This window comes from Ipomoea nil, unplaced genomic scaffold (assembly GCF_001879475.1).
Source record: "Ipomoea nil cultivar Tokyo-kokei standard unplaced genomic scaffold, Asagao_1.1 scaffold2759, whole genome shotgun sequence".
NCBI classification, from domain to species: domain Eukaryota; kingdom Viridiplantae; phylum Streptophyta; class Magnoliopsida; order Solanales; family Convolvulaceae; genus Ipomoea; species Ipomoea nil.
In genome coordinates, this window is record NW_017619187.1 from 1,605,650 (window position 1) to 1,623,411 (window position 17,762).

A 17,762-nucleotide genomic window follows, 5' to 3' on the forward strand; every position below is an offset into this window, starting at 1 on the left:
AGTATGCATCATTATATGAATAAAGAAAATTTGGGATTTCTTAGCTAGTGTTTATAGATCAACTCTTGTGAATAGAGTAATAGATCTTTTTATTTGTCCTTTGGTCTTTAAAAATAATTCTATTTTAAATTCCTTAGAGTTTAGTAAAATGGATAATTGTCAAATAAGTCTTCAAAATAGATTAGTTAGAATAGTGCAATTGAGGTTTTTTTTAAAAAAAAAAATAAAAAAAAAACTCCATTCAAATTTCAAACTCTAAAAGTTGATAAAAAAAAGTGCAATTGACTCATTTAGTAATTTTTATTATTTTTTTTTTGAAAACAAAAAAGAAGGGCTATATATTAATACAAAAGAAGAAGAAACAAAGTCATGAGGAACTGAGTCCCAAACCATAAAGCTAGCCTGAGAGTAGGCAATAGAAACTAAATTATGAAAAACTAAATTTGTAGTAGTAAATGATTAGGCATGATTCCACGCATATTTTATAAAGAGTCGTTGGTGTTTATTTGATATTTGATAAGGGTCAAGAGGAAGTCAAACGCCCCGTTAAGCAAAGAGGAAGTCAAGACTTGGGAAACCAGAAGGAAATTAGGAAGGAGACCAACAATGGTGACAGGCGAAAGCTACGCCATGCTGTGCTTTTGGAGCTCCGACCTCTTTCATTTATGGCGGTCTTACTCTTACGGGATAAAGATTCATCCTCCTGAAAACCTGCTCATTTCTAACCTCTTTTCTCAACACAGGAATCACAGAGGTAAAAGAATCTGGAGTAATTGCAACGGCTGCTGAAGGTTTTTTTTTTTTTTTTTTTTTTTTTTTTTTTTTTTTTTCAATTGAATTTAAAACCGAATATTGTTTTTGCAAGGTGAAGCACGGGACAGCGTCGGAGGTGAGGATTCAGCTCTATGAGAAAGTTTTTGCGTAGCCCGTTTGTTTCCTGGAGTCGACGACCCCATGAGCGTCGCATTGGTAGGCCATTTTTCGTCTGGTTTATCAGTTCCTTTTCATTTTCGAGAGATGAAAACTAATTTAGATTTCCTCTTGATTAATCAAGCATTAGTTGTTGATGCTACTGAGTTTTGTTCTGTCTAGTCATATATGACTTTTGGCTATATTTTTTCTGTACTTTTGTGTAACTTGCACGTTTTCACCTCTGTAGTTCTCAAGTTCTTTATGCTTCAATTTTGGTAATATTATCTTCACTGAGTTTCATTGCTCTTCGTCAGTAACAGGTGGGGTAGAGATTTCTCTGTTAAACAGCCTTTTCCTTTTATCGTCACTGGAAAACTTAAATTCTGAACTGGTTCGTAAGTATTATCGGGAGGCTGAAGATGTACTGAAGATTTTAAAGCCAATTCTCAATGGCATTGTTCATACTCAAATTGCTTCTGATAGGCTGCTTCAAAATGTGTTTTCCGAATTGGGTCGTGCAATTGATGAGCTGATTGAGCTATTTGAAACCTGGCAACCGTGGAGCAGCAAAATTTATTTTGTGCGTCTTTGGATCTTTGCTTTCCATTTATGATTTGTGAATCTGTTTATAAGCTGTTTTTTTACTTCCTCTCTTCAGCAGGCCAGCAGCAAATTAAATATATACGGATTTTTAAAAAATTAACCTACTAGACTAATTCAAAGAGATCTTTCTATCTGGTGTTTAAAACTGTAAAATATTATATTTTGAAACTCTCTTTAACTGTTTTCATGTGGTTAAACTTTTTGATTGATGTTAATCCTTCTGAATTTAGGCAATTACCACTTCACTTTTTTATGATTTTATCTAGTTGATGTTTGGTCAAGCAGGTCCTGCAAGTTGAATCTCTGATTGCAAAAGTTCAAAGTTGCAGCCTGAAAATTCTTCAGCTACTCATATCTTCTTATAGGTGCCTCCCAGGTGAATCAAGTTTAAGGTTGCTTGAGGTAGGATATCTGGAAAGCAAAATTTTGTTTTTGTTTTTGTTTAATTTTTATTTACAACTTTGGTTTTGAACTGTTCATGTGCATGTCTTGTATTTGGTTTGTAGCACTATGTGCTGGAAATCAAGTCTATTGATTATGAACTCTTATCAACAACCATCTCTGAGACTATAAAGGATCAAGTGGAAAGTTCTGGGGTGAGCTCAGATAGCCTGGAGAAAATTGCTGATCGCCTGTGCTTAAAGTCAAACCAGGATCTTCTTATGGAGATATTAGCCCTTGAAAAATTGAAGGAAAATTCTGAACAAGATGAAAAGAGTGAAGAAGTTGAACACATTGAACAGATTATTGTTCTTGTTACTCATATGCATGTGGCCCTTGTTATGATTAAACAGTCTGAGAATTCTACCTCTGTCTCAATACCGGCAGATTTCTGCTGTCCTCTCTCACTTGAATTAATGAGGGACCCTGTAACTGTAGCATCTGGACAGACATATGAGTGGGCCTGCATTCGAAAATGGATTGATCTTGGCCTCAGAGTTTGCCCTAACACACGACAAACTTTGGCACACACAAATCTTATTCCTAATTGCTCTCTTAAGGCACAGATTACAGATTGGTGTGAAACAAACAGTGTAAAGCTACCCGTTCCAGTGAAGGCTTTGAGCTTGAACCGGCCCTCATTTGTTGTACTGCATGGAGAATCTGGTGCACCCATAGATAATCACATAGTTTCAACTTCATGGGACTGTAACTACGGATCACCTGAATCCCCTTGTTCCTCAAGGAAAGTATCAATATCATCCAGTGCAATTCTAAGAGAGGCAGCATCTCCATCTCAATCTTGTTTGTCTTCAGAGGAATCTTTTTGTGGAGCTGCCATTTATGGACTGAGGTTGGATGTTGAGACAGCGTCTCTTAAGAGTTCTGTAGATGGCCTGCAAAAGTCAGAAGATAGAAGTATAAACTCAGTTAGCTACTATTCTATGCAGCTGTCTATGAATAGTGTGTCATCAACTGTTGAAAGCTTCCTTCGGGGTCATAGTCAAACTGCTTATGCAACACCTGATTCAATTCGCTCTTTAGGTTCCCCTACAAGTTATCCCTCATCTTATGCATCTCAAAGAGAAACATATTCTCAATCTCTTGTCTGCTCATCTTCAGATGCATCTTTGTCCAGAGTTGGTAGTTATGGGTTGGGAGTGGATGTTGAGATGGTGTCTCTTAATGGTTCTGAAGACTGGATGGCGTACTCAAGTTATGGAAGTATGAACTCAATTAACTATTCTATGTGGCTATCCATGAACAATGCGCCATCAGTTGATGGAGGCAGCCATCTCAGCCATAACCGAACTACTTCTGCATCCAGCACAATGTCAAATTTAAAATTGTCTCGTGTGACTAGTGGTGTTGCATCAGGATCTTACGCCGCTTCTACCTTGAGTACTTCAAGGGGAGAGTTTGGGTTCCCATCCCCACTCAAAGAAAGACCTTGTCCTCCCTCTCTCTGGCACAGGCTATTTGAGAGGTTTAATCCAAGAATAGTTTCTTCCACTGTCCCTGAAACAATGGCTGGTCTTTCAGAAGTTGAGAAGGAAGTTAGAAAGCTTGTTGTGGACTTGAAGATGACTTCAATTGATCTGCGGAGAAATGCAGCAGCTGAACTCCAGTTACAAGCCAAGCATAGCATGGAGAACCAGATTATGCTTAGGTTAACTGGTGCTTCAAACCTACTGCATAAAGTGCAGGAAAATGCTGTCTCCGCACTTCTCAAACTATCAAATAATGACAACAACAAGTACACGATTGTGAGTGCTGGTGCAGTTGAGCCACTGATTGATGTTCTTGAGACAGGGAGCCGCGTGGCTAAAAAAAACTCTGCTGCCACACTTTTTACCCTATCAGTTATCGAGGAAAATAAGATCAAGATTGGGAGATCTGGGGTAATAAAAGCTCTAGTTAATTTCCTTGGAAATGGAACTCTTAGGGGCAAGAAAAACGCAGCAAAAGCTTTGTTTAACTTATCAATACTTCATAAGAACAAGGCTCGCATGGTGCAGGCTGGTGCAGTAAAGCACCTCATAAAGTTGATGCAACCTGCTGACAGGATGGTTGATAAAGCGGTTGCTGTTTTGTCTAATCTTGCTACCATTCATGATGGAAGAATATCAATTGATCAGGAAGGAGGGATCCGAGTTCTGGTGAATGTTGTCAAAATTGGATCTGCAAGAAGTAAGGAGTATGCAGCTGCTGCTCTCAATCAATTATGCTTCAACACTACCAGTCTATCAATTGGCATGGATAGCAAGGTCAAGATTGCCAAGCTTGGGGCAATAAAGCCACTTGTAGATTTACTGAAAAATGGAACTCCTAGAGGCAAGAAAGATGCAGCATCAGCTTTGTTTAGCTTGTCGTTAATCGATGAAAACAAAGCTCAAATCCTACATGCAGGTGCTGTAAAGTACCTTATAGAGCTGTTAGACCCTGCTCTTTGGATGGTTGATGATGCAGTTGCTTCTCTGTACAATCTTGCTACCATTCATAAAGGAAGAACTGCAATTGTTGAGGAAGGAGGGATCCCCGTTGTGGTTGAAGTTGTTAACAGCGGAACAGCAAGAGGTAAGGAGAGCGCGGCTGCTACTCTCCTGCTACTATGCACCAACAGTAATAGCCTCCGCAATATAATTCTCCATGAAGGAGCTATCCCTTCATTAGAAGCACTGTTGCAGTCTGGCAACACCAGAGCAAGAGAAAAGGTTTGATACTAACTATATATATAACATGTAGCATCTCTTTCTTTGTTTTGGATTCGAGTTTTTTCCATTCCTGGTCCTTCGACTTTTGTGGCATTTCTACTTATAGTCCTTTACTGTCATTTTCTTTTAACACTTTTAATCCTTCTAATGAGTTTTTTAGCTAAACATCACCCGAAACCAGTACGTGCACAACATTTGTTTGGCTAGAAAAGTTGCCGGAAGGACTAAAAGTGGTCTAGTGTCATTTTCTTTTAACAGTTTTAGTCTTTCTGACGTGTTTTTTTTAGCTAAACATCATCCAAAATCAGTATGTGCACAACATCCGTTTGGCGGTAAAACTTGGCGGAAGGATTAAAAGTGGTAAAAATTTAATGTTGAGGGGCTAATAGTGAAAACAATGATAGTCAAAGACTATAGGTGGAAATGTCACAAAACTTCTTGAACCAAAAGTTTTTAAAAAAATATCTTTTTTGGATTGGGCTAACAACTTTTTTTTTTTTTTTTGGGCTACTTACAGGCTGAGGCAGTTCTTAGTTACCTCAGACAAGATAATGAGGGCAAATTTTAATGTGGACCATGGTCCATGTAATAATGTGGTTCATGAAATAAGTATCAATTTTTTTTTTTTTTTTTTTTTGAGAATAGAATAAGTATCATTCTAATTACATATTCGTTTCATTTGACAATATTTCTTTATTCTTTTGTTTCATTTTTACACACTAGTTTCATTATAGCAACTACATACAACGTGCAACTTTAACTTTTCCGGCCTTTTAATTAGATTTATAACTACGAACACCTTAACTGCAGCGCGAAGACAGCAATCGCTTTTCAGAAATTTGGAGAACCAACGAATTACAAGTAGGAATAACAATATTTAATTAAAACAATGCAACACAGCACTCAGACTTATAATTCAATTAAAGCACTGGTCAGTGTATTATCAGAATAAGTGTATTATGTATAATTGTATATAGCACTGGCAGTATAAAAGTTTACCTAGTATTAATAGTAAAATGATTTATTCATTATATACAAATTTACCTACTTAAATACTTAAGTATACAAAGTTGTTGATTAGATCATTAAATTTTGAACAGCAGCAACAACAATAATTATAATTAAAAGCAGCTGCAACGACAAAGGTGGCTCAGAACGGTTACGTACCAATTTATAACTATCGGTCCACCATTATATTTAAACCCCGAAGTTCCCAAAGCTTCATCCAACTTTCACATTGTTTGTTCTTCAATGGCGGCTCACACTCTAGCTGTGATCATCAACAACCCATTAAACAGCGCAGAATTTCTCCTCCTGAAACAGACCCCACCCCCACTATTCAATGACCCCGACTACGATTCCTTCGTCGATTCCGACCTCTGGGACTTGCCGTCCGCTCAGCTGCTCCCTCTCACATCGCCGTCGGAGTCCAATGTCGTCGTCACTGCCGACGGAAGTTCCTCCCATGATTTCGATTTCAGTAAATTCGACCTCAATTCAGCTCTTGTTCAGGCAATTAAATTACCCAAGACATAGTTTTTACTGCTTTCCTTTAAGCTTGATACAATCCTGTCTTCTTGGAATATGTAAAATTTAAAAATGATTTCAATATTTGATTTATAGGCAGCAAATATATTGTATTGGGTACGTCGAAATTAAAAAATCTGAACCCATCAATGGAGTTTTTTTTTTTTTTTTTTTTTCCTTAGTGCTTAATTGGTTAAATTACAAATGATGACAGATTGTTTCATTTCAGTATAAATTTTCCGTTTTGGGATATTTAAAGTAAGTTTTTGCATTACAAGTTTGCATTAAATTACTAATGATGGATGGCAGATGACCCTTTTTTATTTTTATGTGTGTGACAACTTTTTAGAGTTGACAGTTCTAAATGCTGTACACTTTTCATGTGTGTAATTTATAATGGCTGCATAAAATGCTTTATCCTTTCTATCCAGCAAATGGAAAGGGGATGAAATTATACTCATATAAATCACAGATAGAGACACACTTGTAAACTAATAATTTTGAGGATTTGTGTAGGTTCTGGGACAGCTGGGATTTGGGGAGGCCAGTGAGGTAGAATGGAAATTCCACAAGTGTGTGGAAGAGCCTGAATTTGGACCAGGATTGCCTGCAAAAATAGTCTATATTATAGGAACCTTGGGTCTTAAAGATGAGAAATTGAATGGTATTATCTGCTTTTTCTTTAACAACACATTTTCTTTCCCCTTGGTTGTGATAGAGTACGAATTAGCCAATTAGGAAGTTGTAGTGTTTTCTGTATTATTCAGATGCCTTATTTTGCTTTTGAGGATCATAGACACTTTGTTCACCCTTGGAGCTTAACATTATTTTGGCTAAATTGAGTTTTTAAATATTATTTCCTTCAATCCCCATTTTAATTGTCTTGTTTATTGTTTTTTGGCTAGAGATAACAAATTTTCTCAGGTTTTCCAGTTCCTATTATGCATTTCATGTTTTGTCATTTGCAGAACTTTCTAAGTGGATGAGCATTGAAAGGTGCCTTGATAAGCTTATTGATGTAAAGCCTGGTGATGACCGTATAGGATTATTGGTTGCTGTTGGTCTTCTCAACACCTCAGAGCAATCTGGATACTGCAAAATCCCTCAAACTTTGAATTTTCAGGTTTGTCAGGACTCAGGTTCTGCCTGAGTGTTTTCCTGATTACGGGTAATAACTTGTTGATTTTAATTAGATAGGTAGTTTGACCACGATAATCTTAATTCTTAAGAGCATGCCATAGAACCTGTTTTCCTCTCTCCAGTCTGCGTTACTGCCTATTAAACTATTTTTTCTTCTAAAATTTCAGGAATACCCTACTGGTCTTAAACTTGTGCCAATGGGAAGTAGAACTGCAAAGCCTTTTCTCACAACAAATTTAATTGTGCTTGTACCTGAGAAGAATCATGATGTATGCTCTGGTGATAACTTTGCTGCTCATGGAGAAGCACTGATAGTAGATCCAGGTTGCAAGTCAGCTTTCTACGAAGAGGTATCATATTAAATTGAAGTTCTGTATACTTCTTTTAATTGTTATCAACTTCAGGTCACAGTGGGGATGCCAATGTATCAATTGCTTTACCTTTTTTCACTTTGTTTGAATTTATGTCCTGATAGACTTAAATGTGCACCCACAATTAGTAAATGATTGAAATATTCCATGTGCAAATCTACAAACAGATTTTGTCCTTTTTTTGTTTCTGAATAAATGTATCGTCAAAGAATAAAATTAGACCTAACCAAATTAGTTCTCAGTATTTCAACAATATTGCCCAGAGCCCTGCGTAAGCAATATGAAATGTCTTCATTTGGTAAAACTAAATTATGATTAAATGTGAGATGATAGCATGTATGGAGTATTTTATAAGACCAAAGTATGATAGTAGTCATCTTTTCGGACAGAAGTTATCCTAATGTTTAGAGTTACCTGTGTGTATCTATAATAAGGCAGGGCATGGGCATTTGAGGATAAGGTGATATATCTAGGTGACAAATGTTAATATTATCAAACTACTAACTAAAGGAATTCCTTCAGGTTTTAGATTGTTTAGTTGTTATTAGTGCTTTTCTTCCCCAGTTCCTCCATATTTGTTTCCACATTCTGAGAACCTGCAACTATAGTTTGGATTTGGTAATTTATTGTTGTGAAACATCATGAAAATCTCTCAAAAAACTGTAGGAATGAGGAATAACGTTAATGCATCAAATTTAAAGTTTAATTTTGACCATCTGCATTGTACAGTAAAAGGTAGTAGGAGAAATGAGTATTTTATAGAAAAGGTTTTAGATGGGAATAATGGGATATAGACATATAATAGTGTTTTGGCTTGTATTTCCTCTTTAACTAAGCTCAAGAATTTAACTGGCTATTACTAATTGTCTCAAAATTGGCAAATGGGTGCCTATCTATTCTGACTAATTTCTTTTCTCTCCATTTCCATTGTGCTAAATGGTGATGCTGGGATGATTAGCTGAGGGAGATAATTTCTGCTTTGCCCAGAAAGTTAGTCGTCTTTGTAACCCATCATCATCATGATCATGTTGATGGTAAGGAAGTCTGAGGTGCATTTTGCCAAAACAATAGAAATGTTTATTTACTTACATCTATTTGTTTCCAGTTTACTTTTTGAGTGGTAGTTAACTAATATTGGGATCATGTTCATTGATTAACATCCCAATGCATACATTAAAGACGAAATAAATGTTTCACATAAATGTAAATAGCTACTTTCTTTCACTTTTTTTTTTTTTTTTTTTTTTTTTTTTTTTTTTTTTTTTTTTACATGTTTTAGGGTACCAAAATTCCCATGGTTATTAGATGTTATATATCACACAGAATTCAAAACCAGTCTTTGTTTGGTTTCTATGGATGCCGTTTTACCCTAAAAGAGGGTGACAACATTTTTCAAATGAAGATTTTGTTTTTCATTTTTCGTGTGAAAGTGTTAATATAGTGTCTTTTCCTTGGACTGGTATGCTTTTGTGCTCTTCATTTGCCTGCCAAGTGACATGATTTGGTACACTTTGTCTACATTCTCCACCAGGTCTTTCAGTAGTCCAGAAATGCAACCCTGATGCTACTCTTTTAGCTCATGAGAATACCATGTGCCAAATTGGAAAAGGTTAGGTCATTTTTCCAATGGTCTGCTGTATCTTATTTTGCGAGTGCATCAAGTTGATGAGAAGTTTTGCAAGTACCTAAAGAAATTTCCATATGGTGCAGGTGATTGGTCTCTTGATTATGTTTCAGTTTCTGGATCTGAGGAAGTTTGCATCGGTGGTCAGCGATTGAGAATCATCTCAGCACCGGTATTCTGAGATCAAATACTAATTTCCTTAAACAGGATTTCTTATTTTTTGCTCAAACTTATTGGCAGGATTTACAAGTGTGATAACCTTTAGAATGCTGCTATTGCAAAGAAGTAACCATTGATGGATGGAGTTGATTTAATCTTTACATAAAAATTTATCCAAAAAGTTAAAATTCATAGCATAATCTAACAGGAATTCATCTACATGTTCAAACCATCTGTTGCCTCCCTGAAGGAAATACTCTATTCATATCATTGATCCTTATAATGAATATTTGCGTTTCTGTCTCAAGTTCCCTTAGGTCTGGCAGGAAAAGTTCTTTCAAATGTGAAACTCATTTAAATTCATTCTAAAATGCATTAGACATCTTCCCAAGCAAAAGATCTTCTACCATTTTTTCCTTTCTTCTTCTTTCTCTCTTTCTTTCTGTCATTTCTTTGACATTTTATGTATGTCTGTGTTGGGGGAGGGGAAGTGATCATGATGATACTGTGTTAGCTTGTGATGTAGAGTCAATTATGCAATCCTCATTGCAGATCCTGAAAAGTGTAATTTAGTTCATAGCTGTCTTTGTCGTGACTTGTTAAATCAAGTTCTTTCTATGGCTGTTTTTGTCAAAACTGCCTCTTTCTGCTAAACTTGGATTTTCTTTCTAATTCTGAACCCATCAATGGAGTTAGTTTTTTTTTTTTTTTTTTTTTTTTTCTTGAAACTATTCAAGAAGTGCTCTGCTCCTTTTGTTGAAAGTAATTTCTTATCAGGGGCATACTGATGGGCACTTGGGATTACTTCATGTCAATACCAACTCTTTGATTGTGGGAGATCATTGTGTTGGGTAAGCACTGGTTCTTCCACTCTTTATCAAATAGGCACCGTTCCTCATATGAACATGTGCTTTTGACATAATACAGTCTCTTTTAGGTTGATTTTGGAGGATTTGTTCCATGAAAACTGTGAATTATAATTATAATTAATGATCTTTTTAGTTTGTTCTTATCACCAGATCTAACTCTTATATTTCAGTGTTTTACAAACCAAATTTCAACCATTTTACTAACATTTCCTTGCTCTGTCTTTCCTCACTTGTAATCTGTTCATTTCACTTTTGGTTTTCTCCAAGCGATCTAAATTGATATATTTGCGGGTTTTTTCAGGCAAGGAAGTGCTATTTTAGATATTAATTCTGGTGGAAATATGGGTGTAAGTGAATCATTGCTTTCCATTTATACTCACACATACTATTGAAATAGATAAATGAGCACCTTTTTACGACAGGATTAGATAGGAATCCATATGCAATTATGCATACATATCTAGTTCTGAAATTTGCGTGCTTGATATAGAACTTTTCTTGCTTTGAAGAAATCATATATCTTGAAACTTTGATTTTGCTGCACAGGATTACTTCCAGACAACTTATAAATTTCTGGAGCTTTCACCTCATGCCTTGATTCCCATGCATGGACGAGTTAATATGTGGCCTAAACATATGCTCTGTGGATATCTCAGGTATGAAATCCAGAATGCTTTTGGTATATATATAATTTCATTACAGATTTGCGGAATCAATAGTCGCTTTTGACAGTGTATGCTTCTGAGTTCTGCCTTGTTGAAAGAACCGGGCATGTGAGTTTTGTTTAGTTCCAGAATTTGAGCAAATGAGAGTCGTGCAAATCTTCTTGATTACTGTGGTAATATGTTTAATACAGATGGTTGCGGGATGTATGTATACCTTACTATATATATTTTTGCCTATTAGAAACCGGAGAAACAGAGAGTCGACCATCTTCAAAGCAATTGAGAATGGAGCCAAAACACTGTTCGATGTAGTTGCTTATACGTACCATGATGTCAACCCAAGTTTCTGGATTCATGCTTCGTCCAACGTAAGGCTTCATGTGGATCATCTAGCTCAGCAGGATAAGTTGCCAAAGGTAGCGTTACGCACTTTCCTTTCTATCCTTTAACACTATCGTTAACTGCATTATTCCATTGCTCAACAACTTAGAAAGTATTTCAGAGCCATTTCTTATACCATCTATATTTGTATAGGTCTATATATTTTAGAGCAGTTTTAAAATGTGCCTTGAAGGGTGTCACGGGACAAATGCACCATTTTCCTTCCCTACTGAGCAATTTTTTTGTTTTGTTTTTTTTTAGTGCTACTGACTCTGTTACAATGTAGTATCTGTTCATAACTACTTTCTCAACCTACTAAAGCACAAAGAGTCAATACCGCCTCCACTGAGGCTCGAACCCACAACCTCCCATATGGGAGAGCAACTTGGTGCTACTGGATCACAAGGTCCTTGGCCCCTACTGAGCAATTATTTTTGAATTGGCACAGCCTCACTATAACTCCAACTATACTTTCATAACTGGGATTGGAATGCCTACTTGACGTGACTTCTGTATGTTACATAACGAGTACTAGGACTCCATGCTTGACTACTATTTGTGCAGGGCTTCTCGTTAGAAAATTTCAATCTCAGTTGCGCTGAATTTGCCAGCCAAGTGGCTAGAATGTAAGGGAACATAGGAAAAGCTGCTCTCTAAGACTTGGAACAGAATCAGTATTATTGTAGGTTGGACAGCTTGTATTTTACATCCCTTACAACTTTGCAAATCCTACATATTAACGTCTTACCATTAAATAAACTGATTTGCTGTCTGCAAGAGATCGTTTTTCATAGTAAACTTTTGTTTGTTTGCAGAGGTTTTCCATTTTCTCGGGGCTAACCTGCATCTTTTGCAGGACTTCTCACTTCATAAATTTGGGAAGACTTGTGGATTGCATTTTGTGTTGCGATGGGTACCGGTGTATCTAAGTAGCACACTCTCAATAAAGCCGAGGATGCCAAGAAAACCGTTCTTCTATGGTGCTGCTGTGGCGGTGGCAGCGGCTAGCTTGGCTATGTTCTTGTCTATGAGAGAGCAACACAATCATGGGTGAGCAATTCCAATACATTTATGCAGTACATGGATTAAGGAAGGTAGAAAATCTTGTTTTTGATGCATAGATTGTCTTCCCCTCAGTTATGTTTTATGTTGTATGTACAATATACTACAATCACCCTACTCTTAGGGATTATATATACCATTTATAATATGAATCAACTATGGTTCCCTTTCTAGGATGGTTTTGGGTAAAAATCGTCTCTTTGATTTGATGTCAAGGGGACCTTAGATCTTATTAACTCGACAAGTGTTCATTGTGAATTAGTCTACGTAGAAGGAACTTACCATGTGTCGAATCTTTACACTAATAGGGATTTTTCCCCTCGAGAGCTGTTACATCTTCCTAGAAATGATATTCGGAAGGTTGAAACTTAGTGGGAGTGAGAAGATAAAACTCCACAGAGAAGTGTTTGATATGGACAATGTTGTAAAAATTGGCCTAGGCGCTTGGCGCTAGGCCCCCCTATGCCAAGGAGATTTCAATTCATATCTAAGCGGCTTTTAGTCGATCAGTTGACTAGGCACCCAACTCGATCAACTTGGTGCCAACTCGATTAAGTTGGCCGAATGTTTTTTTTTTTTTTTTTTTTTTTTTTAATTGTGAAATAGCTAGCGTCCTAAGTGCTGAGTTGGGCGCCTAACTCGGCCGAGTGATTTTTTTGTTTGCTCGGTTGTTCCTCTTCTATATTCCTTTAGCCATTAATTTACTCAATTAATCATCAAACATCGTATAAATACGGTTATCGCATCAAACAAATGAGAACATAGATTGGAAAGAGCTGTGACAAGGTATAAAGTTACTACCTTAGAAGCTTTTACATCGCCATCCGGTATAGAATTGATTAGGGCAACCCGAACAGGGGATCATTCCAAGCTTTTCAAATAGTAAAATCTAATGGTGATAGATTTTTAGTAATGGAAAGATCAAGCTTTTGAAGATGAGTTCCTCCTGCAAAACAAGAGATTTTGCAGTAAAAAATTGGGACCCTCTACTCCTAAGGAGATTTTGCACCATTCATGCCTCACACCTTACAGCAAAAGTGGGACCCTCTGTCACTACTTACAACTTTTTTTTTTTTTTTTTTTTTTTTTTTTTTTTTTTTTTTACTTTCATCTTCTCTTTCCTAATTACACTTACAAAAACTCATCAAAAATTACAACAAAATTCCCACTATTGAGGTTGCTCTTATCTTGAGCAATGCCCAAGATTTTAATACATACACCTGTATGAAAAAAGATGGAACATACAAATATACAATATTTTTTTTTTTAAAAAAGGAAATGATATGGCAGATAATATATATAGAGGTGTTGGCAGGGAGTAGATGTGTTTTTTCATCTTTATGTGTTTTTTCATGTTCTTGGCAACAGTAGAAGCCGGAGAAAAGGTTTGGTTTGTAGAGTTTAGGGAAAAAAGGTTTAATTAGACAATTGTTATATGGTGGATTATGGCCCACACAGCTTTCTGGATTATGGTTTAATACAGTACGGTTTCTTTTAATTAAAAGAAAAGATTGTTGTTATTGTGACCCAATGACGTAATACTTTACAGACTTACAGATGTCAAATGAACTTATAGTAGAATTAAAATGATATTTTAGTTTGCTATAATGAACTTATTGTGTGTATAAAATGAAACTAAATAGCAAAGCTTATACATATATGTATATTGTCATATGATCTTTAGTAAAATTAAAATGATACTTATAATATTTTTATAATTAAATTGATGCTTTAGTATTACTATAATGAACATGTATATTGTATGTATAAAATAAAATTGAATAACAGAGCTCTTACATATATGTATATTGTGAAATGAACTTATAGTGAAATTAAAATGATATGTTACTGTTGCAGTAATGAACCTATTGTGTATATAAATGAATCTGGATAGCAGAATCATACATATATGTATACTATCAAATGAATATGAAATGTGATTAAAATGATACGTCAACGTTACTATAATGAAACCAATGTATGTGTGTGGAAAACAAAAAAAAAAAAAAAAAAAAAAAAAAAAAAAAACAAAGATAACGGACTAGAAAAACGGTAATGAATTATCTTTTCTAAAATTAAAATCAAAAGACAGTTTTATTTCATAATCCACACTATTACATAGACCATGGTTCACAATAAAATTTGCCAAGTTTGGAATTATGGGTTTAGGAGATGGTTTTTAACTATTTATACAAAGAAAAAGTCTATAAAAATTTATAATATAAAAGAGTCTATAAAAATTTATAACTTTTTAAATACGAAATTAAAGAAGTTTTAGAAATTTTTTAAAAATATGAATCAAATTCTACCTAATTTAAAGACGTTAAAAATTTGAATCAAATAATGCCACTTGAATCAAATAATGCCACTTAAAAATTTGAATCAAATAATAACAGTTTGTATACGAAATTTAATTTTTAATGGTGATTATGCAAGAAACATTGATTAGGCTTGCTATTAGGTTCCTAGTTGTTGTTGAGGTGTTAGTTATATTTATTTAATTTTAAAATTATGGTTTACTTAGTTGAAAAGAACCTACACTAGATACATAAAGATTCATGCATGATTTTCTAAACATCGTATGATTATGACATATAACTAACAGATGAGATTATGATGAAATAATGAAAAGTTGTTATTATTAGTCTAGATTAAAATTTTAAAATAAACACTACACTTGCATGATTATTGGTGAATGTGTGCAACTTGTGATAAACATATATTGCTCATGTAATCCCTTGGAGGTGACTTGAAAGCGGTCATCCACGGTTTGAACAAGTTGAATGAATTGGCCTTTTTTTTGTTTTTGTTTTTTTCTTTTTTTTTGGCAATTGTATTTAATTTGTATCTCGTTGGATAAGATTAATTCATTTGAGTCAATGTTGTGACCATCGTGGATGTGTTGGATATAGTTTTCTGTTGGTCACAATGCGTGATAATATATGCTCTCAAAATTGCTTATATTATTATTATTATTATTATTATTATTATTATTATTATTATTATTATTATTATTATTATTATTATTATTATGTGTATATACTCTATATAACCTTATAATTATTATTTTCAATCATGAAACTAATAGAAAATTAATATCTTAAATAAGCATATTAGTTAAGAAAATCTAGTTACAAATATATCCTTATATTTTATACTTACACGTTTTAGGATCGGACAATTTGCACCTTATATTTTAAAAATTGTCATTTTCTTGTGTCGCATGTTTCCATTTTAGTTTCGTTTTCGTGCTACCTAAATGTAAATTGAGCGTGACCTAATTATTATGTATTATATTGTTTGTAATATTTGAATGATGGTTCGTTGCATGCACTTATTGGAAATGATGTAATTAACGAGCTAAGCGAATGATATAGCAGCAGCCAGAACGTTGCGGTCGGTCTTGCAGATTAAATTATTATAGGTGGAGTAAATTATGAAGTCACGAAGAACGATTGCGCATCAACACTAATTAAAATTATTTTTTCTATTGAATTGGTAAAATATTAATTATTTAATAATTGTTACAATAATGGCATTTAGTTTGTGACAAATTTGATTGAGAGCGTGTTGATAAGCAAGGCGGAGGCATGTTTATGCCTTAGGGGACCTTGCCCTCCTAACCCCTAAATTTTTTTAATATATATTATATTAAATTTTTTGTTATTAGTTCGTATGTTGTCACGAGTTTTTGTTTTGTTAATTAATCTGTAGGTCAAATTCTACAAATCCCAGAGTTGAAATCAAGTTAGTCCATGTAAATAAAGAACATAGTTGAATAGGTCCAAATCTATTCATCACTTTTTATTTTAATTTGGAAGCATGCATCATCACAAAAATTTAAATAAACACTAACAAAATATTTTATTTTATACTAAAAAATCATGAACTAATAACATTATCTCTTTAATTTAATGAAAAGAGACTTTTAACTATAGGAATTAAGTTCCATGGAATTTTAACTTTGCTGTGAGCAATGTGTATGGGTTGTGGATGGTCATAGGTTTGAACTCCGATGGTGGGGGCTTAGATTCTTTGAGCTGAAATTAATTAAAAAAGTATATATAGAACATATACTACCTTGCAAAGAATATTGAGTATTTAAAAAAAAAAAAATCTTCAAATCTTCAATAATTTTAATGAAAAGACGATAAAGAAAGGTTCCTTGTGAATTCTCAAGAGTGAATTATTATTATTACAGAATATTATTTAAAGAGATAAATGTGAAATAGATCTTCCCACTTTATAACAAATGTAATTAGATCTTCGAACTAAAAAAAAAAATTAATTAAACCTTTAAACTTGTAAATCAAGTAAGTTAATCCATGTAAATAAAGAATATACTTGACTACATCCAAATCTATTCATCACATTTAAAATTTATTTTGGAATGAATTGAACGATAGTTTGGTCTCGATCAACTAAATGTCTAAATTTGAAATCAAACTCTGATACTAAATTAAAGAAGATGTTTGCCAATTAGGTGGCCACAGGATCGAACCCTAGTGCTAGAGGCATATAGGCATTGATTTTTTGGGTTGACAGAGTTCGAGAAAGTATAAAATAGATATTACTTTATAAAAAATCATATGTATTTCTAAAAAAAAAAGTGTGCTCTATTTTAATTAAAATTAAAGGCTAAAGTAATAGTTAAATTGTATATTTATTATTTTACATATTATGATCAACAGAACATCTTTACAGTACAAATTAAAAATTTAGGTAAAGACCACTAATATAATCTTTTAAATAATACACAACTAATATAATTATGAATAATGAGGTAAACCTTAAACTTATGTTTTAGCTTACGTGGGTAGCTCAACTGGTCATAGAGGTGAAATTTTGGAATAATGATCAGGGATCGAGTCTCACCCGCGGCAGTGTAGGAGTAACCTCTTAAAGTGAGGGGGGCTCCTTGTGCGCAATGAGCACCGGTCTAGCTTTACTCCCAAAGTGAGGGGGGCTCCTTGTGCGCAATGAGCACCGGTCTAGCCTCTATGGTTCATGTTCAGTTGAGAGCACCGGTCTAGCCTCTATGGTTCATGTTCAGTTGAGTCACCATGATTTACATCCTCCCAAATGCTCTGTCGACATTAAATGACTATTTTGCCCTTATAAATAAATAATTTTAAAAGAATTACATTTTCCGGTCAAAATTGGCCGGCAGGACCAAATCTGTTAATAATTGCGTAGTTAAAGGTTTAAATTGAGAGTTTTGAAAGTCACGTACTCAAATTATCAGTACCCTAATAGTCACAGGACCAAAAGTACAATTTGTTCTATATTATACT

At 34.5% G+C, this 17,762-nt stretch overlaps 2 protein-coding genes across 9 annotated transcripts; both read left to right on the forward strand.

Annotated features, from left to right (window-relative positions):
- Positions 1-525: 525 nt before the first annotated feature.
- LOC109156876 (U-box domain-containing protein 2-like) lies at positions 526-5,279 on the forward strand. 5 transcript variants are annotated; one of them, XM_019304750.1, is made up of 6 exons: positions 526-754; positions 866-969; positions 1,227-1,492; positions 1,801-1,930; positions 2,020-4,670; positions 5,188-5,279. In XM_019304750.1, the coding sequence occupies exons 2-6, from the start codon at positions 906-908 to the stop codon at positions 5,236-5,238; spliced, it is 3,162 nt and encodes a 1,053-aa protein (XP_019160295.1). In that variant the 5' UTR covers positions 526-754; positions 866-905; the 3' UTR covers positions 5,239-5,279. The 5 variants fall into 5 exon arrangements, with proteins under 5 accessions (XP_019160295.1, XP_019160298.1, XP_019160296.1 ...); XM_019304753.1 differs by having other exon boundaries at positions 1,233-1,492; XM_019304751.1 differs by having other exon boundaries at positions 872-969.
- A 530-nt stretch (positions 5,280-5,809) lies between these two features.
- LOC109156878 lies at positions 5,810-12,660 on the forward strand. Of its 4 annotated transcripts, none has more exons than XR_002050124.1 (13): positions 5,810-6,182; positions 6,714-6,861; positions 7,166-7,320; positions 7,505-7,687; positions 8,667-8,742; positions 9,240-9,317; positions 9,419-9,504; positions 10,269-10,342; positions 10,662-10,707; positions 10,907-11,016; positions 11,267-11,441; positions 11,971-12,092; positions 12,263-12,355. XR_002050124.1 is itself a non-coding variant. In XM_019304755.1 (12 exons), exons 1-12 carry the CDS (start codon positions 5,922-5,924, stop codon positions 12,458-12,460), a joined length of 1,590 nt encoding a protein of 529 aa, XP_019160300.1. In that variant the 5' UTR covers positions 5,810-5,921; the 3' UTR covers positions 12,461-12,660. The 4 variants fall into 4 exon arrangements, 2 of the variants coding, with proteins under 2 accessions (XP_019160300.1, XP_019160301.1); XR_002050125.1 differs by having other exon boundaries at positions 11,971-12,088; positions 12,263-12,353; XM_019304755.1 differs by lacking the exon at positions 11,971-12,092 and having other exon boundaries at positions 12,263-12,660.
- The last annotated feature ends 5,102 nt before the right edge of the window (positions 12,661-17,762 follow it).